Source organism: Mycteria americana, chromosome 1 (assembly GCF_035582795.1).
Source record: "Mycteria americana isolate JAX WOST 10 ecotype Jacksonville Zoo and Gardens chromosome 1, USCA_MyAme_1.0, whole genome shotgun sequence".
Taxonomy (NCBI): domain Eukaryota; kingdom Metazoa; phylum Chordata; class Aves; order Ciconiiformes; family Ciconiidae; genus Mycteria; species Mycteria americana.
The window spans coordinates 2737430-2764698 of NC_134365.1; the positions used below are offsets into that span (position 1 = coordinate 2737430).

At 41.2% G+C, this 27269-nt stretch overlaps 1 protein-coding gene across 1 annotated transcript in view; it reads right to left on the reverse strand.

The window, feature by feature from the left end:
* The window catches only part of EXOC4 (exocyst complex component 4), a 558486-nt gene that overhangs the window by 472228 nt on the left and 58989 nt on the right, over positions 1-27269 (reverse strand). Inside the window, exon 7 of the mRNA XM_075515833.1 lies at positions 21512-21689. Coding sequence (XP_075371948.1) covers positions 21512-21689 — 178 coding nt within the window. The remainder of the gene's footprint in view (positions 1-21511; positions 21690-27269) is intronic.

Genomic DNA, 27269 nt, shown 5'->3' on the forward strand with positions numbered 1-27269 from the left:
GACAGAGGAATTCTTTAAATAAAGCCATGTTCCTCCACCTCCTACAAAAAGTCTGTCTTCCATGCATAGTCTGCAAACAGCTTTACAGATTTCCACTGACATTTGTCATTTCACCACCTTTGCATAACGCACTCTATAATTTGGTTCTCTTGATCACAAGGGAATCCAAACACCTAATTTTTATTTAACTTGGTTTTTAGTTTTATTTGGTATCTATTTTCATTCAGTTGCTTCATCTTTAATTTTTATGTAATTTCATGCATCCTCCTTCTTGCAATATGTTGTTGTTTGCCAGTGATTTGTTCACTGATGGGGACAGTTAGATAGCAAATATTTACTTTACTACTGAAGACAAATATTTGACATCTATCACCACCCAATTTTCATACAGATAAGAAAATAGTCCCTCTTAAATTATCGTGGCAACTAGATGCATCCACACATCATCCCGTTCATCCACCCCTGACTGAAGAGCCATCGCGTATTTTAGGCCTTTTCACTTGTAAAGAAACAGAGAAAAATGTTAGAATTCACTGTTTTCTTTGTCACTGCCCTACTATCTTTAAGATCACATATTTAAGTTCTACTTGCTGAAAGGGCCCATTACCCATTATTCATTTTTTCCTCTTAAAAAAACACAACCAAACAAACAAAAAAAACCCCACTTGCTCTCTCTAAAAAATAATAAGCAAAAAATACCCTTTACTCTGTGCCCTTAATCTGTTAGGTCACCGAGTAGCCTTTTATTAGATTTTATTAGAAAGATGTCTCATGCCTTCTTTAATTGCTACTTACATTCTGTAGCAAGTTTTCTGCAAAATGTTCCATTTCAATCAAATTGCCTCAACCCACACCATGCTCCAAGTCAGCTTTTTAAGCTGGATCGATGGGCCGAGGTCAATTGTATGAGGTTCAACAAGGCTCAGTGCAAGGTCCTGCACTTGGGCCACAGCAACCCCATGCAACGCTACAGGCTTGGGTAAGAATGGCTGGAAAGCTGCCTGGTGGAAAAGGACCTGGGGGTGTTGGTTGACAGTTGGCTGAGTATGAGCCAGCAGTGTGCCCAGGTGGCCAAGAAAGCCAACAGCATCCTGGCTTGTATCAGAAATAGTGTGGCCAGCAGGACTAGGGCAGTGATCGTGCCCCTGTACTCGGCACTGGTGAGGCCGCACCTCGAATGCTGTGTTCAGTTTTGGGCCCCCCACTACAAGAGAGACATTGAGGGGCTGGAGCGTGTCCAGAGAAGGGCAACGGAGCTGGGGAAGGGTCTGGAGCACAAGGCTGATGGGGAGCGGCTGAGGGACCTGGGGTTGTTTAGCCTGGAGAAAGGGAGGCTGAGGGGAGACCTCATCGCTCTCTACAACTGCCTGAAAGGAGGGTGTAGAGAGGTGGGGTCGGTCTCTTCTCCCAGGTAACAAGTGATAGGACGAGAGGAAATGGCCTCAAGTTGCGCCAGGGGAGGTTTAGACTGGATATTAGGAAATTTTTCTTCACTGAAAGGGTGGTCAAGCATTGGAACAGGCTGCCCAGGGGAGTGGTTGAGTCACCATCCCTGGAGGTATTTAAAAGCGGTTTGGATGAGGTGCTTAGGGACATGGTGTAGTGGTGGGCTTGGCAGTGTTAGGTTTACGGTTGGACTCGATGATCTTAAAGGTCTTTTCCAACCTCTACAATTCTGTGATTCTGTGACTACTTCTGAAGTGCCTTAAACACGAATGTCATAGAAGCTGAATAACCTTTGGGTTCAAAAAGTCTTCCCTTTTTGGGGGGAGAGCCTACTAGTTTCGAGAATCAGACTGTATTTAAGGAAAAAAAAAAACCCACAACAAAAAAACCCCAAACTCCTCTACTTTTCCCACAATATTCTTCCATTTAATTTGACTACTTGCTGTACATTAGCTTGGGTGCCTCTCTTCCTATTCTTTCTCTTGTCTATTTAGGTTTCAGGTAGGACTGTGATATCTTGGGAATCTGTTCAGCAGTACAGGAATTCAATTTCAGTAGAAGCTTCCCGATGCATCTGTGCAGACAGCCTGGCTTTCAATGAGGCTAATGCATGGACACAGAACACTCAAATTCTTGGAGCAATTAGATGCCCATGTCTTAAAAATCAATTCTCCGTTTTCACTGCATACTAATATTGGTAGGGCTGAAAGCATAGGAGAAAATGTTGTTATCCATTCACATATGGAAACAATATAGCACTGACACAGGTGCCTGGCTCCATTAGTATACCCAACCCCTTCACTTTTTGAGGAATGACATTTTTCATCCCCAACATGACAGATTTTGTTAAACAGATAATGAACTGTTATCCACAGATCACCCCATTTGCAAGCTGACAAATAGCAGAATATAAATGACAACTTTATTCATTATCCTCATAGTCCAGAAGTGACGGAGATATTCAATAAACACACAGAATTCCCTTGAGCTACTCTGAACCTTGGAGATTCAGGCTGGGCTATTTCCCAGTAAAGACATGGAAATCAGCTTCAATCACCTTCTGAAAAAGGTTCTACCTTAGCTTATTACAAAAATATTGTCTTCATCCTGCAAGGTGCTGGGCAGTCTGGCCATAAGCCAGCAAAGCACTTAAGCACACACACAACTTAAAACATGTGAACGGTCCCAATCACGCCATACATCTAATTGCTTTTCTGGATTAGGGCCAAAGTACTCAGCACATTGTAGATCAAGACCTCACTGACAACACTGATATCCCCATACATGCAAATCTCAGACAAAACAACTCCAGCAGCATCCTTGAAGCCTGTTCCCAGCTGCTGCTCTATCAGTCTAAACACCAGATAATAACAGATAATTTCTAAACTATTAGTTCTATCCTAGGAATGAAACGTTTAACAAGAACCCATTCAAATTCTGATAGATTATGGCACATGGATTAATCACTTATCTCTGCAACTCAGAACTTGCCGGTCAATAATCGCAAATAAATCCCTCTCCACCTCAAAAGGCTCCTTTTTCCTTAAAGTCTGCACAAGGAGGGTTTTACTGATCAGACAATTACTAAATTGAATCTTTTGCTGTTCTGCTTTCAGTAAATGGTTTGTAGAGGAACCCCAAAATGGAATATTAAATTTAATTCATAATATAAGATTTTTTTCTAAACAAAAACCAAAACAGCTTTCCATGCTGTGCTGAAAACAAAGCCTACCAAAGAGACAGAGATGCACAAAGTGACTTTAATAAAATGACAACTGAACAAACAAGAATATCAAACCTCTTCAAATCAGGTTACAGAAAAGATTTTAAATGGTCCTCTAGATCTTAGGAGGGACAAAACTTTCTCTGACCAAATGACTTTCAATTCTTCACAACTGCATTCAGAAGAGGAAATCATCACCAACACAGAAAATCAATAGGAAGTGTTCCAGACAATAATGCAGCAGTAAGGATGGACCAGAACAGTAAATTCAGGGAAGATAGGAGTTTGGGGAATGAAGTAAACAAGTGAGCTAAACAACAAAATAGCTACCGAACAGTCTCTGCATCCATCTGACACTCAAAAATTACATGTCCGTTTGTTTCATCAACCAGACCATACGAGAATAAAGATCTGAAAGGATATTACAGGAACAAATCCGCCAAAGAAAACAAAGGGTCTATATAAATAACGTACCGGAGAATTTAAACATTAAGCCACAATAGCCTTTACATTGCCTTCCACAGCCTTTGGTTTAGCACACGTTGTTATTATAAGGCAAACTATCCACCTTATTTCAAGTGAGCAACTTGCCCAAGGTTGTACAGAAAACCAAACGCAGAATCAGGACTGACTCACGTTCTCCAACCTGATACTCTATCTGCTACAGCAAGTCCCTCTTCAGACAAGAGGAGTCTAAAAACACGGATTAATGCCTTAGAAAAAAAGGCAAAGTACGGGCTTTACCATTAAGATTTAAATACAAGATTTTCTCATTCTGTGCAAGGAAGCAACAACACCAAGTTGCTTGTCACTGTACAGTTGTATATACAACTTGCATGAATATTTATAGTTAGAGTTAGAGTTATAGTTAGAATATTTATAGTTATATTTATGTCCTTACCCTACAGTAATACACAATGTACAGCATATAATGGATAGTAAAATCACTGAAAGCATGAACAGATTAACATAACAAAGCTGATTATAATCCAAGCATGTTCAGAAGCTGAGGGAGAAGCAACCAGAAATTTGGATGTAGAGGAGAAACTGGGTGGGTGGGGAGGTCACACCTGGAGTGATGTGTCCAGTGCTGGGCTCCCCAGTACCAGAGAGACATGGACATACTGGAGAGAGTCCAGCGAAAGGCCATGGAGTTGGTGATGGGACTGGAGCACCTCACATATGAGGAAAGGCTGAGAGAGCTGGGCCTGAGAAGAGAAGGCTCGAGGGAGGATCTTATCAACGTGTATAAATACCTGCAGGGAGGGTGCAAAGAGGACGGAGCCAGGCTCTGTTCAGTGGTGCCCAGGGACAGGACCAGAGGCCATGGGCACAAACTGAAACACAGGAGGTTCCCTGAACATCAGGAAATGCCTTTTGACTGTGAGGGTGACCGAGCACTGGCACAGGTTGCCCAGGGAGGTTGTGACATCTCCATCCCTGGAGATATTCAGAAGCCATCTGGACACGGTTGTGGGTAACTCGCTCTGGGTGGCCCTGCTTGAGCAGGAGGGTTGGACCAGATGACCTCCAGAGGTCCCTTCTGACTTCAACCATTCTGTGTGATTCAGTGAAACACAAAAGAGACAAAATGTGGCAAATAAGAAAAAAGCATGTCTTAAACCCAAAGGCTCCTTTAAAACAAATGCAAGTACCTGGGGCCACTCTACTGATGATCAAAATGAGAAAGTCAGCGCTGTTTAAGAGAAACTGTAATTTGGACCCCACTTCTTTTGTCCAAAGGGATGGTCAGTCTCCCATCAATTAATGAGCCATTTTCAAGATTGCGAAAATAAGCTGAGGTTCAGCAAATACTTCGTGGAAATCATTTCAGATTCATTAAGTACTCCAAGTCAGTTTTATTCTGCTGAGCCAGCACATAATTTAAGTGAAGTCTCACAGGCAGTCTTGCTGGCCTTACTTGCAAAACCAAATTAAGCAGGTGCATAAATGCCAGCATCATCAGGATCTTACTGAGGTGCTGGGACTGATATTATTTTAACACAACCATCAGACTCTAGTAAGGCAAAAAAAGTACAACTATGAACTCAATTACAGCCCAGTGCATCGAAAAAAGTTCACATTCACCCCAAAACCATCAATCTTTCCCCTTGGATGGATTAGCCATTGCTCCCCCCCCCCCCCCTTCCCTAGCGCCACACAGACACAACACCCCCAAAAACCCCAAATTTGGCACTCAAAAGGAGCAACAATCCCTGCAACCATTGTCAGTGCAACATAAGCATTTTCACTGGGCTACTGCAGCTCCTCCAATACCATGTACAGCCTTTTCAAGCAGATAACGACATACAATAAGCTGAGCTCCAAAGTTTTGATTCTGTGCTCATAAAGGTATTTTAAATACTCTACAGACCTTCAAGAAGTTTTACCTTTCCAATATCTTAGCCGGGACTACAGTGAAGATAAAGACATTTTCAGCAGGTAGAATGCATGGACACACGATGACAGGAAATTTGGGGGTGTGAAAGAGCCCTGTTCAACACAGAAAGGAATTGGAAAGCGGAGAAGTAAAGGAGCTCTTCAAAAGATCTTTTGTCCACAGGACAGCAAAAAGTTTACATAATTTTTTTTAAAAAGTTTGCTTCTCCACTCCCATTCCACTAGAATTTCACAGAATTGGGATTATAATCATACTACTATTAAATTTCCTCTGCATCGAGCTGGAAGAGTTGCAAACAGTACCATATATATCTGATTAAACCATTCAGCACTAGAGAGGTTATTCCAAGAGTAAAAGCACAAAAAACCCACTTAAATACCACCCACTCCCTTGTTCTTCCCTTGCCAAACACGCACATGGCTGCACATAACTTTAGCAATCTCTCCAAAGCTCTAAATTATGTCTCTGTAGCAGACTGGTGTGCAGATACAGGAGTTCTTTGGGTATTGATAAATCGGGACTATATCGAGGAAATAGACTGACCAATACCTGAAACTGCTAATCTCAAGCTGGCTCTGGAACATCTGTCCTGCAAAGCAGCTGGCGTCATCAGGGCCATCTGAGGGATCTTCTCTTTTAAAACTGAGTTTATCTGCTTTTTCTCATTAAAGGTATGTTTTGTCTTTGGTTTACACTACAAAAACCACATACTAAAGTCTGTTCCCCAGCCAGGGGTTGGGGGGGGTGGGGAAATCTAAATTAAGAAGTTTCCCCTAAAGTTAACTGTATTGCTCTACCCTGAATGTATTTGCTCACTGCACTACTCTTGTTTTCCAGAACCTACCCCTTCAGCAGACACCGAGTTACAATTCTGAGGGGGCTGCAGCTGAGAGATGTTAGAGGGATTCACATTCCTTCTATACAACCTTTCAGAATGAAGCCAAAAACTCTCAGAATCATTAATACGGCATAGTATTATGCATCCAAAAGAATATGTCCCTAATAGATCATGCAATAATCTTACACAGACCATGAAGAACTATTACAACTTGTGCAGGAGACTGGGTTTCTATAGCGTCAATTAATATGTGAACCTTTAACTCATCTTTAAGGAAATTGTTAATTATATAGCTCACAGCAAAACTAAATGCAAAAGAGAAGAATGTTTAACAAAACCTTCAACCTGAACCCTTGGCCTTAAAAAAAGCACTAACAGAAAATACAAGGCTAGCACTTCTCACTAATCGCAGGAGGCTGAACTGTTGGGAACGCATAGCACCAGTTACAGCACGCAATGAACGATCCACTCAACGTTACAATGGCGACTTCTCAAAAGGCAGAACATTTTTGTGACCTTGGAGATAAGTCTCATAATCTCATTCTCATCTGCACCTGCAGGATCCCTTCAACTCGGGTATTTGATGTTTGGATTTTCGTTCAAATGACTTTGCAGAGAATGTCAATACATGTTGAGGTGGACTGTAAGAACTAGGAAATCATTTTGCTTCCGCTGGTGTTTGACAACAGAATACATTTAAGCCTGTCAATGCAAAAATTCAGATTAACATCTAGCTGGTTTTCAGAAAAAGCAGTATATATAAAGTAAAGGGAATACAGGCATAACAGTAGATATGAAGCATAAGTAACAAAGAACATTTCTCAAACTCAGTCTCTGAAGAATATTAAACCAAAGAACATTATACTGAAAGAATCATTGCTGAGAAAGGAAAGCAGAATTTGGGAATACAAGGACCAAATTCTAACCGGCTTTATAGAACCTGCAACCTCAGAGAATTTAAAGGAATCACACAGGTTGCTATTAAGGGAAGACTGACTTCTAAGTTGCCGTACAAATTTCTACAAATCACATCTTCTGACCTACATATACTCAGATGTATTAAAGTACCTGTTGCCCAGAGATGCAGAGGCTTTATTCATCCTTCCAAATAACTCTGACATATTAAGCTTTGAAAATCACAAATTAATACTTAGGATAAAGCATAAAGAGAATCACAGTTCTACTTTAAGCAAAGCGCTAACTAGCTGCTGGTATGACAGTCCTGTCTTGAACCACACCACGCACGAAGTTAGCGACAGAAGTCTCTCTCCTTCAGTACTACTTCCCACTACAAAGCTGAATCAGAAGGATGTTCAAATTTAGACAGCAACGTGACGCTTTCTAGGGGCTTGGCCTATCCCCTTACCAACAGCAGAACCGGAACCTAACCACGCATTGAAAATTATTTTCACAATTTAACTGTTGATACAAGTGTCCCATCCCCTGGAATCCTTATTTTGCTCAGTATTCCTCTCCATGTGAAGGCAAAAGTGCAGATATCTGAAACATATTTACGAACCTATTTCCTAACTGCTCAAGCAGCGGATGTTAAGTGCTGAAGAACTGAAAGGCATGCAGTGCACTGAAAAATCAATGTGTTGTTGAGACGAATTGCTCAAAAACATGGCACCTTAAAATTCCACCTGTCCCACTGGAAACAAAAGCGTCTTTTACAAAAGGTTATCCAACTGCATTCACCTTGCAACGCAGAAGAAAGCTGAAGCTTCTAGAGTGAAAATATGGCTAGCTTGAAAAGAAAAAATCTACAATTGCTCGTCTTACACGATACTGAAGAGCTGCAAGCAACACAGTTTTAAAAAGAATGTATCGATACAAACACATACGCTGCTGCTTTCCGTGGATGGAACTGCAAGAGTTGAACTGCATGTCTGATACCACGCTGCAGACAAACTGAAGGACATCACTAGCTTAATCTCTAGTCAAATGCAAGGATCTGTACATACTAGCAGGGAGCTATTAGCAGCACTGTTATGGAGAGATTACAAAAGCTTTCAGAACACTCTCCACTGCAGTCATCACAACCACGGATTTTTGGTAACATCTTAATTTTTCCACATTAGGACCAAGATGGGCTCTAAAGGAAAGACACCATCATGAATTAAGGCAAATTATCAAGAGAGGTTAGCATGAGAGAACAATTCAAAGGCACCGTCGTTTATCACTTTGGCAGGTAACGTGGCTGGGAAATGCAGTTTTTTTAACAGGGCACCAGGCATGTGACAGACTGATTAAACAGCAAGAGAATATAGCACCAAATCATTGTAATAAAGTGAGATCATCCTTTTATTGTGTCCTAGCTAATCACGTGTAAATCTCCTGGTTTATTTCATAGAATCATAGAATCGTTTAGGTTGGAAAAGACCTTTAAGATCATCAAGTCCAACTGTTAACGTAACACTGCCAAGTCCACCACTAAACCATGTTCCTAAGCACCTCATCCAAACGGCTTTTAAATACCTCCAGGGATGGGGACTCAACCACTTCCCTGGGCAGCCTGTTCCAGTGCTTGACCACCCTTTCAGTAAATAAATTTTTCCTAATACCCAATCTAAACCTCCCCTGACACAGCTTGAGGCCATTTCCTCTTGTCCTATCACTTGTTACTTGGGAGAAGAGACCGACCCCACCTCTCTACAACCTCCTTTCAGGCAGTTGTAGAGAGCGATGAGCTCTCCCCTCAGCCTCCTTTTCTCCAGGCTGAACAACCCCAGGTCCCTCAACCGCTCCCCATCAGCCTTGTGCTCCAGACCCTTCCCCAGCTCCGTTGCCCTTCTCTGGACACGCTCCAGCCCCTCAATGTCTTTCTTGGAGTGGGGGGCCCAAAACTGAACACAGGATTTGAGGTGCGGCCTCACCAGTGCCGAGTACAGGGGCACGATCACTTCCCTAGTCCTGCTGGCCACACTATTTCTGATACAAGCCAGGATGCTGTTGGCCTTCTTGGCCACCTGGGCACACTGCTGTCCTTTATGAGTAAAAAGAGAAAGATCTTTGAGATTAAGCTTAAGGGACCACTCCGATTTATCTATTTACGGACCCGCTGGGAGGTGTAACTGATTTGTATGATTCTCCCTGTCATACGTAGCAACTTCCAACTGCCTAAGCCTAGGAGAGAAAATTAATGACATGATTAACCTTTCTGCAATTGGAATGAATCAACCAAGCGGCAGACGAGTGTCCTGTTCGCACATTCATCTTGGGTATCGCACAAGGCCACAGGTCAGTCCTTGGGAAAGACAGCAACCAGCCCTTCGTCTTCCACCCTTCCACCTGACCTCCTGCTCCGAGCCTTTTCCAAAGGAGGTTCAACACAAGAGACTCTGCCATCAGCAAGGCCAAGCAAACAGTTCCCCTGTCTATTAAAAAAAATCTAAAAGTTACACAAAGTGTTATTTTTCTTAGAGGTTTACCCCCCTCTAAAATAATGTTATTATAATGCAAAATTAGATCTGGGATTTTCAAAAGAATCTAAAGTAATTAGTTGCCCAATTCCCACTGAATTGCCAAGGGAGTTAGATCCTAAATGCCTTTGGCTCTTCTGGAAAACCCCATGATCACAGAAATTCATACGATGGCTCAGTAAAAACTACAGAAAAACAAGTACTGAGTTGAGCACAGAGTCATTTTATAGTCACTCTACAGGGCCCCTCAGCTACTACTACACTGAGAATAATAGGCACCACCACCAAGGTTTCCACCAAAAAAGCTCTGGGAAACAACATTTCACCCACAGAAACCATGGCAAAAGCTGATCAGTGTCATTACGTCACACTGTAATACTAAAAATAAAAGACAATGCTCCAGTAAGGAAAAGCATCAGAACCACATCACTCAAAACCACAACATCTACGCTAAGCACACATGTATTTTTCATTCTCTTCTCCTAGTTGCTGCTCTTTGATGTTTTTTCAAGCCTATGCTATAAATGCAAAGCAGAGGGAGTCCAGCTTTTATTATTGGAAAGAATGAATTAACAATGCAACACATTTTATTATTATTTTAATCAGTTTCCAGCTCACAGCTTCACTGAGACTATACCAACAATCACACATTTCTTAGGCCTTTTCCAGTAAATGAGGACCCCAAAGAGCTTTACAAGGCATTTAATTACATACTAAGAGTAGAACAACTGTATGCAGGCCACATTTAATTAACTAATTCCCTCATCTCCCCCTTTTCTCAGGTGAAAATGGGTTTCCATGGTTCCTAGCATGGACACAGTTACTGTCTTTTCCAGCCGTTTGCTTACAAGCAACAATTAACATGTGGATTCTAGAATAAATACTGCTGTTATTTTTGCATACATATTCTATATTTTGATAGATATGGGTCTTTCCTGTTCTTCAGGTGGGTCTTCAACACTGCAACACTTGAAACTGTATATAGTGCTGTGCCAAAGATGCATATTCAAAGAACAGGGAAGAGAAAAATAAAGGGCTTGTCGACAGACCACCAGCTACCAGCAGCCTTACGGAGGGCTACCACCACTTGTATTTGTTGCATGAAATAGGAAGCTTCAACACCCAGTCTTACCAACTTTGATCACTGACTCATCAACCATAAATACGGCAAACTAATTTTGTAACGTGGAACTGAAGAGCAGTCTTGTCGAGCCTAGCTCAAGCTGGATGATCGCAGCAGAACGAATTTGCATATGAAATCGATGCGAGACCTACCATCTCTCTCAAGTTTGCACATCAAGACAAGAGCAGCACTGAGAAAGGAGGGAAGGGAAAGACTACAAGTACGAAACACAGATCTAGTAAAAACGAAACGTTTTCGAGTTGCTCCTCCTTAAAGACGCAAGGTATTTACTACGGGCAGAAGACAGAATGACCACAAAAATAAAGTGCCATCGGTATTATTTTTATCACTTTGGGGGAAATGGGGTGGTTACAGAAGATTCTCAGGTTTCTTTTTCAAGGTTCCTAGTGGTCAGCTTTTGAAGCAAATCTCCAAAGTTAAATCTTTAAACAGAGGGAATGCATATTTCAATATTGAAATGTTACTCTTTTAAATTGGAAAATCCACTGTGGTCCTTGGCCTACTAGGGCCACTGACATCAGGAAATGATCAAGCTTACTTCTCCCACTCCTCATTTGCTCCAGTGTACCAGACTGGCCACCATGGGGCAAATTAAGAATTAAAATAATCATGTGCCTTGAAACAAAGCAGTACTGACTAAATCAATTCTGTTTTCCTGCCTTCACAAGTTCAGGATTTGGGCTCTTTTGTTATCATCAAGCTCATTTTCTCCTGCTCTCTCTAAGCTCTCTATTTTGGTGGCCGTGTTTGGTGACGGCATATTGGTTGGGAGTTGCACAGGGCACAGCCTGCCAGGGAGAAGGGGTTTGCAGAAACACACTGTACAGTTATTTAGAATTTATGTTAATCCCCAAATGAAGTTCCATTACCTACTGATGGCTCTGGGCCAGTCAAAGCACATAGATGTACATGCTATGTGGTTAGATCCCGCTTCGTAAGGCAGAGAAACGCGTATTTCACATTTAAAACTTCATTTTTGGTGTTGCAAATGACAAAAGGGTCCAATCAGCAGGCCCCTCATACCTTTACGTATCAAGAGCTAAAGAAGTTACTGATTAGTAAACCTTCTCCAAAGAGTCTAAAAGCACGTAAAACCAACCAAAAAAAAAAATAGAACTACATTGTTAACCACATGAAACAAAATTAAATTTTTATTTTAGTTCAGATTTTTGAAATAGTCTTTTTTGTTCATTTAAAAAAAAAATGAAATTAGAACATTTGTAGTAGAGAAATAAAAATCAGCCCATTTCAAAGTCTGCCTATGTCATATGGGCATTTTTGAAGCACACGACATCGGCACTTCCCACAGGGAAAGCAACACAGAACAGAGGTATAAAGTGCAATTCAGATTTTCCATTTCAGCCACCAGAATAGAGAGAAAGCAGCTTCTCCCAAGTCTATTTCTGACAAATCAATCGGGATACTTTTTTTAAAAAAAAACATGTTTAGACGTCAAAAAATGCTGACTTACAGTGCCACTACCAGAACACCACTGAGCGTAACAGAAGGATTTGGGGGCGGAGTGGGGTTGGTTGTTCTCAACGTAATTGGGAGTTTGTCATTTCCTGCAAAGCACGCAGGCTTCAGGCTCTTCAGCCTCTCTCAGTCCAGAGATCACCAGTGAATCATCAGCCACTTGCTGGTGGTTTGTACATACATATTTGCACAATATATATAGAAGCAGACCCTCTGTTCTCTTACAGCTGAGTACTTTGGCTAAAACTTAGTGAAAGCCTTACACAGCTGAAATTGCTTAAGCCAAAGAATAAATGCAAATTAAGTAATTAAGAAAAAATATTAAGGCTGATTCTATGCTTACATACTTTCTCGCCATGTCTTGCAGTCATGTACATACCCTCAAGCATCACAGTCCAACCACTTCAGACTCAAGTCTTCATTATCTGTAACCAGAGTTTGCACTATCCATTGGAACACTTACGCATATATAAACCCAATGACATATTACTCAAAAATCACTGACAGCTATTTGCAGACTTCCTAAATAAAACCACTTCAAAAGGCAGCTGGTCAGCGCAACCATAAAAAAAAAGTACAAAATAAACAAAATATCAAAACCTGCAGATCATCAGCAAAACAGTCGTCTCCAATTTTTGTTGGGTGCTTTGCGTATTCATGTCCTGATTCTCAGTGGCGCAGAGCCTCCATAATGTCAAGAGAAACAAACAAAATCTTAGAAACTCTTACTAAAAACAACAAAACCCACACACAATGTACTCCCCTCCTTCTACAGTATCAAACCAGGCACACCAGAAATAATAGAAATACTTCCAAACCCTTCCGTTTGTTTCACTCATTCAAACATTAGCTCCCCCATGTGTAAAATACAGAATGGCATCACCCTGGTGAGATCAGATGACTAAGTCACTTTGATGATGAGAAGCATGCTGTGAAGTAGATGTTCCTAAAATGTTTTATGTATACTACTAGTGATACACAACACATTTCAAAGTGGTGCCTATGTGTCCAGAGCTGCAGCAGCGACAGTTTCCAAGTGTATGTGCGCAGACTTGCGGTTGCCTTCGCGAGTGATAAGGATCTGCTGTTATCCCACCTACAGTCTTAGGTCCTCACACAGGCGTGTCCCTAAACGCTGGCACCTTCTCTTCTTGCTTGGGCCCTGGAGCAAGGCCGAGAGCATGGTGTTGATGAAGAAAGGGAAAGAAGGAACAAAGATGGGGGGGAGAAGTTTAAAGGGATGCATGTGTGTGAACAGAGAGCAACAAGAGGCAAGTAGCATGGCTTGCAGAATGAATGAGAAAGACCAGAAGACATTAACACCCTTGCAGCCCCTTCTGAACATAACGGCTAAAACCTTGACAGTTTCTATCTGAACAGGGCTGAGCTTCTTGATACACGTGGCCAGAGTCCTAGGAGTTCATTGCTAGGGACTCACCTGCAAACATGCCCATCTATGAGCAAAAACCAAGGAAAATAAGATAATGGAAAGAGAAATTTTAGAAAATATTTTTGCTAATGCAATTCTGTAGTTTTCTACATCAGAAGTAATTACTGGAAAAAAGCAGTAGAGATTTTATATCAGGAAAGAAACAGCAAGAGCTGGTAAACTTCAGGAAAAAAAAGATTCTACCTTACCGTTTTGTAAATGTCACGCATGGTAAACACAACAATACACAGCACAAAAGCAGAAAGGCTTTTAAGCAAAACAGTTTCCAAACATTTCCCTTGGATATCAGCTACTCTCTAACATTAGCAGGAATTTGCCTGCATGAATCCCTCATGCACTGCTGTCAGATTAGACGTCTTGCAGTGAGGACACGATGAGCGTTTGGCCTTTTCCCGTTCACAGTATTTTTATGATGCTAGTAAGAGTACGACTCACTGCCTTTAAAGCTAGTCACACAGGGACCAAGTGTGAATAAGCTCAGCACATCAAAAGAGACGTGGTTTTATAGTCCTATAAAACATGTCTACAAATGCTGATGAACTACTTGTAGTCTCTCCTAATTCTAGCTGACAGCAGGAATAAAGTGCAGCGGACATTGATAGTAACCAAAAAAAAAAAAGCACATCAGACCTAACAAAACTGTTCAAGAATCTAGGGAAATGGTTAAAATGAAAGACACTGCACATATCTGCAGCCAAGCTTCCATTTCTTCTACATCATCCCATTAATTAACAGGTCCAAGAAGATGAAGGCTAACAAGCAATTTATAGGCTGGAGATTTTGCACGCTTTATTTAGAATACCCATATTCCTGTTGGCAATTTGAAACACAGACTTCACATCAGGTGTGACGGCCACTTCACAACCTTCTTAGCCCTTCTCAGCAAACCTTCAGCTCGCAAAAGAAAGGCTTCCAAGTGACATCACAGGAACAAAGGCTGATAAAAAATTTCTGTGCTCTCAAATTGTATAAATTAGAAAGCATCTGACAGTGGCCCAGGATTCAAAGGCACAGGTTTCATTCCAACTGCCAAATATCCGAGTAGGGAACATGTCATTTCCCCATTCTGTCTTCCCAACCTTTTCCTCACTGCAGACTTTCTCTCAGCCTAACACCTAGCAGAGCTGACTTCTACTTTCACAACTACACTAAACAGCTTTTTCAACTTATTTACTGCTGGGGCTCTTTACAAGAATTTGTGCACCTTTTTCCTCCTTCCGAAGGCCTTCTAAGCATATGCTTTTAACTCACGTGGATTTAGCCACTTAAATATTTAGGCATAAACTCCAAAAACCCTTTAAAACTATAACTTTGTAACTATGCTCAACTATTAAAAGGAAAATCCATCTGAAATGAAGAGCCCTTCAAGTACGGAGCAGCTTGATGCTCTACAGCAAGGACAGAAGAGGTAGTTTTTTCCTTGCTCACGTACCTGCAAACATTTCAGCAAATGAGCATATCTTTTTTAAAACCTCCCAAACCGTAAGCTCAGTGACCTCTTCTGCAATAAACTGCACAAGTGACTGTACGCTGTTCAAACAATTCATTTTTACGCAGGGCTTTATCTCTTTGAACTTTAGAGTAAACGTTAGTGTTTATGAAATAGATTGGATCAACAGCTCCGGGATAAAAATTACTCTCGAAACAAAAGCTGTTAACGCAGTAGTATTCGCATAAACTTCTGCTGTGTCATCATGCTAATATAGCACAGTTCGGTTAACAAGGACCATTCCCAGGACAGACAATAATCCAATGTTCATGGCCAGCTCAGCTCTGGACCTCTTCCAGGTACCTGTTACCGAAGCAATTCAGTTAGTTTTAAACACACTTCGCTTCAGCCAGAATCATCCAGTTAAAGAGAAAACAGATCGATTTTGTGCATTTCTACTTCATATTCTTTGTTTTTAAAAGGACAGCACGCCATTGCTATCTCGTTCTTTGCCCTTCTAGCTACATAATGCATCCCAATGCTATGAAATCTCTTTGCACTTGCTGACGCACTTTTTCACCTTTATCAAGGTGATTTCCACCATCCCAAATTCCAGGTGCACCTTCTTAAGAGCTTAAGAAAAGTACCAAATTACTTTCTGAATGTAAGGAGAAGACTTGAATTATTAGGTAAGTTGGAGCAAATCTATACACATTTTAACAGAGAAGGGAGGCGAGACAGCACATACCTTCTTGGTAAGACCAAAATTTAAAGAAATACCATCCTGCAAAATAATCCTGTCCCTTCCTAGATTCAGAAAGATGACACTCTTCCTGGACCATAAACTTTCACAGAAATTCTCAGGCTCTTAGTAGCACATATTTGCAGAAAGAGAGAGTTGCGTAACACTCACTGCGCTGGATTTCTTAATGCATGCTCTGAGTTCACTTCAAATAAGAAACGGGGGAAAAAAGAGTGCCAAGTGACCTGCTCTAATTATCTAAATTCCATTTTTAAATATCAGCATCCTGGAGAACAGAATGCTCTCTCTCCCTCCTTCCTGCACCCAAGATTGACTGAAACTGTATTTTTTAAAGGCTGCAGACAAATCACTTTCATGACCATCGTCCTCTCGGCTAAATGAGAGACAAGCATTAATGAGACAAACCAGTCAGGAGTCCAAGGGCATCAGTTCCACACATTTAAGTCCATTTAAAAGGAACCAGAAAGACTGGCAGGCACATTATTTTGAGGACAACCACAAAACCATTAAACTTCCGTAAAGAGACTTTCTGAAAAATAACACTTTAGGTTCAAAATATTATCTGGTGAACTGCCCAAATCCAACAGCAGTTTCATATATTGCTCTGACTTTTCAACCAGTATTTATGGCATATTAACACTAACACCTCTCATCCAAGAATCTTATTTTACTTTACAAGTATTAACAAATAGTTCATTCATCCTTTAAATGCAAAGCTTCAGCAAAAAGAGATTTGGTTACCTATTCCAGGGCACACTTTATTTAACTGAAGAGTCAGATAACATCATTACTGCGGAGAGATTCAGAGCTCACGACTGGACATCATTCCTAAGCTCCTGTTCTTAACATCACAAACCATTTTCTTAAGCATTTTACAGATGTCAGACCTGTGCTGAGCCACCCAGGGTAAGAGCAAAAACCACCTTGTTTTTGCATGAGCAGGTACCTTGAGGTGCCGCTCCACACAGAGGCTTAGGCTGATGAAAGCTGCAGTTGCCAGGATAAACCCTTCACTTTCCTTCTTCACGGTGCCTTCCCTCTCGCTCTCTCCTCTGCCAACACTGACACAGTTCAAGGACCTGAGCAAGCAGAAAACGCAGCCAGCAGAAAATACTTGGCCAAATCAACTCCCTCAAATTAGATTACTGTCGGGAAAAGGAGCAACACTGCCAGAGCAAGGAAAGCATCCTGGGCTGCGGAAGAGGAAGGAACAGCATCACAGCACAGCTGGCTTAGATCTGCATAGACTGACATGGAGTTGAACCCTCTACACCTCTTCCATGAGGATGTAGTGGGGTAAATTGAGTTCTAAGACTGCTGAACTCCACTGTCATTCCCCTGCTCACCTGTGTGCCTAAGAGGACCAATAATTTTTGCCATTAATTCACTTACAAATCACAGAGCGGCTCAGCTTACAGCAGCAGAGCCGTGAAATATATCTCCAAGTGCTCTAGCAGTCCTCCCGGAGAAGTACGGCATAGCAAATACAATTTAAGTGCAGCTTTTCAGCGAGATCGCTCACGTTGCTGGCCACCAGACCTAACTGTGTACTGCAGAACTACTCCATCTCCCTGCTCAAATCCCGCATTCACGTGTCATTCCTCTTTATAAGGAAGGATGTGTCACACAGCCTCTGGACGGAGGAGCATCATATGCAAAGAGAGAGGCTTTCTCGACCAGCAGTTTCTGATATCTCCAGCTCTGCAGCAGCAGAACTGTAGTGTGTGGGCAGACAGTAGGCTTCAATTTCTCTTGTCCCAGTTTCAACAATGTTTAGGCTGCTAAATCACACCATTTTTGGAAAACACCCGAAAGCATTAGACAGAAGACCCCAAAAAAGGAAAGTAATAATTGTCAGTGTCTTCTCAGTAGACAGACCACCAGACAGCCTGCATACTTGTGCTGCTAAAGATGTATGTCCCAGAGCATACGTGTGATTTTCCATCTCTTTTGTAGAAGCAAGAAAATAGATACAGACCACTCTCAAAAAATTGAGATCCATCAACTGCAAATACTACTACTACAAAAGGAGAGAAGACCCCTTCTTTGGAGGCAAACAGCACCAGCCTAAGCTGAGAACAGGATTCTGAGTACACATGGAGATGTCTTTGGTCTTTTCTCCAGCAGCCGGGTACTGCACTGAGACAACATAGCTGACAAGGTGATCATCCTACCACTAGAAAAGTGACGTTTCTGAAGCAGCTGAATGAACACTGGTATTATTCAGCAGGGACAGATGCCTCTCTCTCATTGTGGTATCAAAAGACAGTGCTAAAAAAAGGTGAATGAACTGTTAAAAGTTCTGTGCTATAGATAACAGCAAGGAAGATCCATCACACCAAGTGTGAGTGGCTGCTATAGCACGTCCACCAGCTGTCGGTCCCCCGACACTAATACACCAGGGCAGAAAAGCCCTTATCTGGGCCCAGGAGATTTGGCCTAGACTGAAAAAGTAAAACACCACAGAAAGACTGTGCTGCATCCAAAACCTTCTGCCTTTTTCCCAAGCGTGTACACCACTGTGTCTTTCACACGGCATAGCCTTCATAATTTGGGATGGGATGATGCTGCGTATACATGGAATTGTGCCAGAAAAAAATCAGAATTCCTTCATTGCATTGTCCTGAAGCAACTATTCATGTCAGTACACCGCTAACTGCCGTTGTAACACAGCTCACAGTTCTCTCCAGCCGAGTACTTGGCCCTACAGTAATTACGCTCTTCAGAAGGATATTCCACCCACTCCTACACTGAAGAGCTAAATTAGCTCCATGCATAAAACGCCAAGTTAAAATTTAAACAAGTTTCAAATCTCTCCTGTTGGTACGGCAATACAACTACAGGCTAAGCTGGCTCCGATACAAGTAAATAACTTCAAACTGTGTTTTCCTGAACAAGGCTGCTCTAATATTTTGACAAACTGATTTTTTGTTTGTTTGTTTTCTAGCACTCGGGTACCCAACTCTAAAAGGTCACTCTGTCTTCCTCCTGACGAGTTCAGTACTATTCTTCCATTCTCAGAGAAGGTCAAAAATATATAATATCTGCATGTTCAGTATCTAAACATTGCACAATGTTGCGCCACCTATCTAATACTACACCACAGTGCTCGGTGCAGTTATTTTAGGAGGCATTCAGAAATCCAGCTACAAAAATTAGCTGCTGAAAACAACACACTCACATTTCCCACAAAGGACAATTTCCAGCCCACCATGAGCATACATTATTACTTTTGTACAGAACTATAGAGAGATAACCTTGCTGTAGCGTGTTTCACATGCAGAGATGCACAATGTACACGTGCAAAAGATTATCCATGTGAATTACAGTCATGTAATATTGTTCTAGCATGATAAATAAACTTCACTCATTATGATGTGCAGGAATTGCATCGTTTCCCTGATGCGCCCCGCCATGAACCCACTTCCTCCAAATTTTCATCCTCCCCCAACAGCAGGCACATTTAAGTAAACACTTTCAAAACTGAGTTTTCTGCTCCCCCTGCCGCAAACCTAAGATGCCCTCTCAAAAAATTATCCTCATTTGGAAAAACAGGAGAGAAATAATTTAGTCTTGGGATCAAAGGTTTTCTTACACTGTAAGGTAAAAAAATTTTAATCCACTCCAATGAAACTAACGTATAAAAAACCCATACGATTTTGAACAAAGAAATTGAGTATTTCCTCCTTTCCATGTCAGTCAATGCTCATCTCTTATCCTAAAACAGCAAGAGATTATGGATCTTGAAGTGCTGCTTTTATGCATTGTAAAAACTCTTTTGGAAGCTTTTCTGACTCCCTCCGACACCCGTGCTGTCAGGCCAATAGCAACGAAACCTTTACAAGTGGGTTGTTATATTTTTCTTGGCACGCATTTTATAGAAAGCTTGATAAAATATTTTCTCTCCAACACGGAAAGCACATTCACTCTCAATATGTGCACACCTACGCATGCTTCTGTATAGAAGTTTTATCAATGTTGTTTGGGAATAGCCAGTATAACTCGCTCCCAATTTCACCACTGATGAGGAACGAAACCATCACAAGCTCTCACTGATAAGGGGGAACTACCAGCCTTGTCGTTCTGCTTCACTGAAGATAAAATCTTGGAGGATTCTTACTCCCAAGGCTTTGTCCTCCTGGAGCAAAGTCTGCAGAACTCAAAGCTCAAAGTTTTTTGAGACCTCATGGATGTCAGTAAGATGGTTGGAGGTACCTCATGCCAAGCCTGTTCCTCATGTCCTTAAGTTTAATTCTTCCCTTTAATGGGGCCAAACAGCTTCAATCCTACGACAGTCTTTTGTTTAGAAAACCCATCACTAACCCCAGGCTGGACACTCCCAATCTCATTTTTGCAAGAATAATATTGAAGGGAGGTGAATATTTGTACCATGGAGAAAAAAATGATCAAGATTTCTTTAATAAAAATAGTAACTCCTCTAGAAAGACAAATAAGTGGGTAAGGAGACAGTGGACGTGATCAAAGGTCCATACCTTACATTTACCATGTCCAAGAAGGATCTAAATTCACACCATGCACACAGTTGGCTATATTTGTGTAAGCAAAAAAAACCTCTGTGCATCACTGCACAGTCAAATAAGCCTTTAGAGCAACAGTTAAATAGACCTGAGCCCTACAATGAAAAACTGTGTTAGAGCAGGAGGCAGAGAGCATTTTTCATGAACAGGCCAGAGGTGGAATGACCATCATAAATCTTGCCACCTCTTGTAAATAATGCCAGGCTCATTTCTTTGACCTCCTCTATCAAATAGGAGGTGAGGTCTACATCTGTGTACTATATATAAAGGCAATTCCAAAATAAATAAATAAATAAATAAATAAATAAAAGTCTAATGTGCATGTGTTAGCCTCACAGCAAGAATGAGAGAACAGACATGTAACACGTGATAGGTCTGCTGCTTGTGAGAGTCTGGGATACTAAGGTGATAGGCATGGTACCAGAATAAAGCCTAAGCAAGGTAGAGCTTTAGTACACTACAGTTAAGAATAAGAATCAAATAAGAATTCCCTGAAAACATGCTGGCAGCAAGTGTCTCAGCTGACTATAACCACACCATAATGACAAGAGAAGACAAGCGATTAGAGCTGTGACACTTTATAAGACAGGCATGACATGGTAACACAGAACAAAAATGTCACTGTTTGAAAGCTTCTGATAAATCACTTGGTAGGCAAAAGGAATCAACCTTTCCATACACCATAAGGATGAATCCACAGAAATTTTTTTGCTGATATTTAAGCTCTCTGGAGTTTAACAGTCTGTTATAAATGTGGCCACTTACCAAAAATCAAGACAAATTCCAGCACAGCTGTCTCTTAAGTATGACAGGTATTCTCTGGTGTTCTGGTTATAAAAGCTGTTCCAAGCTGAAAATGTGTCCACCGGAAGGATTCTTACCTGCAAGACATCTTGGATCTTCACCCACACATCAACCATGTCATAGAGCTTGATATCACCATCATACTGGCTGCAAGGAGAGGCCACTGTTTGCTGAAGGTGTCCAAGTACGACAGAGTGCGCAGCAGCCACAGCGTTGAATTTGTCAAAGAGAAGCTCTAGCAGCTCCAGCAGTAACCTGTAAACCATCAAGACAACCTCCACTCAGTTTCCAGAAGACACCATAGGCACACTGTCACGCAGCACATCAGCGCAGCGGGCCAGAAGTCAGAAGACTGTGACTTCATACCCTCTTCTGTGACAGATGTTGCGTGCAAGCAGGGAGGTCACCTAGCTCCAAACCCCCTCTGGGCTTCAGGTGACTAACTTCAGCTGTTAGCAGCTCAGGTTTGGTACCTAAATACTTCTGAGGATCTTCCTTTTCACTCCCTCCTCTATACCAGAGTTGCTCACCTTTAATGTGTTCTACTTGGGGATATAGGAAAGACAAAGGCATTAGTAACTACACAGTAACTACACTTCAGCACCACGATATTAGAGACCATTTTAAGTTCCCAGATAGAGCCGCAGACAGGGAAGGAGACTACCTGCTTTTCCCCCAGAAGTTAAGAGTCTCAAGTCAATAAAAACTGACTTACCCATACAAACAGAATACAAGATACTTATTTTGAATTATGAAATGCATAGTATGGAAGGTTTTAAACAACACAAAAGATCAGAAACCTAAAATGTCAAGCCTCATCAACTGTGTCAGTTATCAAGATTCTACCGCTATACGGAAGGAGCTACAGCTGTAACCTCATCTAAATGAACTACACTTCACATGCTCCTATGGCTTCCTTACTGCCCAATTATTGTAATTAATGCATCTTGAAAAGTCCTAAATATTTTGTGATAAGGCAATGACTCATCACATTTTTTATTATTTGGGAAAAGAAAAATTCTGATTGAGTTCACTGCCGCTTAATGAGCAATTCAAGTACACATGTAACCCCAACAAAATGTGAAGATAACACTTCCCAAATCCATATGTTAGGCACTTTCTAGCTCTGACAGACAGTCTCCATCACATTTAACTGCAGCAGCTTAGGAGTTAGCACATGCTTTCTGTGTCTACCCATCAGAATTTGCTATCCCCAGAGCAGGACAGAAGATCTGCAGCAGAGTCAGAGCTGCACCCACTCCTGAACCAACACACTTCAGCCTTCTGTGTTAGTTAACAATCACTAATAAGGTGTGCATTCATGCCTCGGCCACTTCATTTCAGAGTGCTGAATATCTGCATACATCCACTTTCATCAGCTGTTTAAGCCAGCAGCTGGATAGTTAACTGGAGTAATTAAGAAGCTGTTGCACATTTGCTGCTGTTACCACCAGACAGTACGAGTGGCCTGGATGATGCTGTGGCTAAAACCACCTACCTTAGCCTACAGCAATCCTAGACTGAACTTGCAGTCTAGAAAGAACAGAAGGTGGCTATTGTTTTTTTAAAAAAAAAAAAAAAAATTACTATCAGCTTACTGTGTCTCACTCATATACTACAATTTTACATACACAGATATATATGCACGGCATTACAGCATTCTTTAGGGGATCTCATATGGGCCATTCACCTACCAATGATGTCAACTACACAGCTCAAATGGTTAAGCTGAAGAGCACCTTGATTCAATAGAAAGAGCCATCGGATAAGTCTGGGAGGCCTGGTCATGGCACTCACAAGAAACAGAGGGACATTAATATTACCATACCTTAAGTGACTGTAGAACTCAGACACTTATTTAAGCAAACCAAAAGAAACTGATGTGTATATCAATTTTCTTCATATTTAAGAATAGCAGCAAATGCCTAAAGAAAAGTGTTGTCGGTACTAAGAAAGAAAACACTACTTTTTTACAGGTCTTTACAAATCTAAGTAAGATGCTGGCAGGGGATAAACAGAAGTATACAGGACATGATGGTAAAGACAGCACCAGAAAAGACAGCTATTATCAATATTAACAGTATCATGTTTTCAATATGGGAAAGTCCAGTGTAGAAGAAAAGCCATTCTCCTCCATTTAGGCTTTGTATAAAGCTTAATAACTATCCTGTCCAAGTGAAACCGAGAAGTTGCTGCTGTGGAAAGATCTATACATCTTCCCCCTTCCCTAACTACTGTTAGCCCATCGCCAATGTTATCAGTGTAGGAGGCAGGACAATATGCAGATAAGGCTGCCTGAAAAACACTCTCCATCACTGTTAAGCAAGTATCTTCTCCAACCCACTCTAAGACACGGGAGAGGCAACTATTGCTTCAACAGCCCCTAGGAGATACATAGAACTTCTCATAGCAAGTGACAGAAAGGCAGCTGGGGCAAGTGGCTGGTCAGCCAGAAGCCAGACAAAAATAGGAGGAAAACCAGATGCAGAAGAATTTGGACAGACGAGGAATTTCGTGTTGGAGGAACTTACATACAGCCTTGGTTGAAATGCCAAAAAAAGATAACATTATGGGAGCAAATTAATTATATACCACTGAGAAAATTTATCAGTGCAAGCCCAACTTCTACTAACATCCCATTACAAATTAAAATCCAGTTATCTATAGGTCTCCTTGTTGTCCCAGGAAAGTACAATTTTGGAGAACCAAACTAGCGGGATAGTTTGACAAATTTTATTGCCTCTGGGTGAGCCTGACCTCACATTATCAACTTGTTTATGGACTCACTACTAAAATAATATTATACTGAACAGAATTATTTGGTTTTAAATTCCAACGTTTTCCTATTCTCATATTACAGACCGATAGACATGAAATCTCCCCGATCCACGTTCTTCGGTGGTGCTAACAAGCACTCCATTGCATTTTCCATTCTCAACTAACGTCATATTCCCACATCTCCCTGTTTTCAAATTAGCCAGCACCTCTCATCTTAATTTTCTTTCCTCTAAAAGTCTTCTAAATCTGTCAGGTCATTTTTGAAACAAGGTGACCCAAAAGAGACACGGACACAGTGTGTCAGACAGCCAACAAGACAAAACAGCATAAAATAATATGGCCTAGATTTTATGCATATGGGGTTGCAGCACCAAGTGACCTAAGCAGAACACATACAGAGAATGACAGGAGACTGGCTTAGGCAATTTGTCAAAGCAATCTCATAACCCCTTCACAGAGAAATATGGTAAATGTGTTGAGAGACAGTGACACACACCCGGAAGCAACTCCTATTGTCTGGGCAATAACGGAGAATGAATTGATGCAGAGTGACTGCTGACACCTGAATGAGGTCGCTAATGACAATTCATGCATTTTAGCAGCAATAATGTCCTTTGCCTGGTCAGAGTGTTGGCGTGTATATAATTTCTGTATTTATTTTAAAGCCTCGAGATGAGGTAAAAAGCCTGAAGTGTATTATGAACATGCAGGGAAAAGTGCATTGAATCCAATCGATAGGATTTAGTAGCAAAATTGTCAATACACCTCCTCTTCCTGGGCTGGATTTTCAACTAAAAGTAAAGCTATGGCAATGTATCCCTATAAAATCCGGTCCCATAAATCTAGCCCTCAAGTAGGCCTATGTCCAGATTATTATTCTTCTAAATTCAACAACTTCCATAATTCACAAGAGACCCACAGGTTCATTAAGATATAGCAGTACTCCAAGCTAATGTAACATGGCCTCTTCTATGATACCTTGACCTCCACAACCCAAGATACATATTTCTAAACATGCAGGTACTAAGCATGCTCTAATGAGCCTCTCATTGAGGATAAATCAACGGCAATTCCTACATGTAAGCCCTTTTTCATAAACTTGTTCCAAACACAGATATCTAAAAATTCAGACTTTAAAAAAAGGCCACTTAAATTAAAGCCAAGGTCAGCTGCAAATAGGTGAGATTCAAGCATAGTTTTCAACATTATCTCCCACCAGTGACAGGGAACTACTAGGAACCTACTACTGCCCTTTACCAGGTTTTACTGTCTTCGTATCATTCACATTTCATGAGGGTAAGTGCACATTAGTAAAGAGGGTTTATATTCATAGCAAAGTATCTGACGGCCAAAGATGTCCCGTCTAGTTAGGCCTACTCTAAGTCTGTTATCCTACATGACTGCATCTATGTTGCATGTTTTAGGAAACCTAAAAATCAGTTGTATTACAGAGCCATGCAAGTCTTCTCTTTGTGACCCCACTGGTGAAAAACATCCTTCTGCCGTTATATGGAGGTCCTCAGCCAGGCTAGTGTCATCTTCAGTAAATGAGCCCCTCCAGTTTCACACCAACTCTCTATTCAGCTAGACTAAGTGCTCAAATTGAAGGACCCATGACAGAATGGGCCACACACTATCACCACTGTAATCACTGCTCACTCTCATGTACATGCTAATTAACAAGCCTGAAACAAAACACCTTGTATAGCATGGACAAGACTTGCTCCTGCCAGGCTTAGAGGGGCTACAGGACTTCCATGTACGAAAACAGACTTCATGAAGCTCTGAAGAGCTGACCCGAGAGCCCACTGCATGTTGGCTCTATGAAGAGAGCACCTAGAGGGACATAAAGGACATCATTACTCTCTGGGAGCTAGTTGCTTTAGAGTCATAACAAAAACAAACAAAAAAATCCTTGATCTTAAAAATTTGGGAGCAATTACTAGTGTTTTTATACACAAATGTAAAAAAAGGTGGCCACACAAATCGATACGGAAAAAGCTTACTAAGTAAGGAGGCAAAAGACAGTCAAACTGACTAGAAAAAAAAAAAAACGAAAAAATGATGACTGCAAAGTTAGTGTCTGATCTGTTCAGACTCAAATGACCATTACCAGATCTGCAACTTTTCTGGTCAGGTTCTATAAATTATTTCTCTCTTATGCAATGAGAGGGCTCTACATAATTGTTATATGGGGTCCCAAAAGGAATTACACCAGAACCTCCACAAGCAGATTATCAGCCTCATCCTCAAGTGGAGGGAAACGCCGTCCTTTTCATATGGAAAAAACAAGAGCCAACCGTTGAGAGCCACCACACAGCAACGAAGAAATGCATATAACTTGTTCTGTGCATAGCGAACAAGCCGGAGGGAACCTGTCCAGCAGAAGGTTCAGTCTACAGCCTCAGACCCTGTGGGCCTCTCTGTCATCTTATTAGTCATTTTATTTGCCAGAAGTGAGTTTTATAGATACCATTTAAGGTACAGTAGCTGAAGACGTGAGCTCAGTGATAGAGACTAAGAGGCATCCAAGTGTGACTAGTTCTAAGGTGAACTGAAAAACATTTTATTCACTGAATCCTGAGGTCAAGTAAGCATCGTGGCTGACAGCCTAATGAATAGTTAAGCAGTTTCAGGCACTGCCTCATGCTCAAATTTGGTGTCTTACAGCGCTCTCTTGAAACAGGAGGACCATGTTGTTCAGATGTATTTTTTTCTTGACAGCAGGAAAGTCACTTAGTTTTGATTTAAAACTGTAGCTAATTTAAGGGGCAGTATACCTTTCCATACTATAATTTATTCTTTTCAATATAAATGAATTCACCTGCTTGCTGTAAACTTCACAGGTCATTTAGGTTTAGAATCAGTTCTAATTATCTCTTTATTCAACAAGAATTCAAGACACTTTCTATAGCTCTAGAATATAAGCATCTTAAAGGCAAACAAACTCCTATTAAACACATGCCAAAACCCATTAAACTTTTTTGTACCTTACCCAAGCCTCGGGGCGGATTAATGTCATTAAAATATGACCTGATCCAATTTATTAATTTCAAC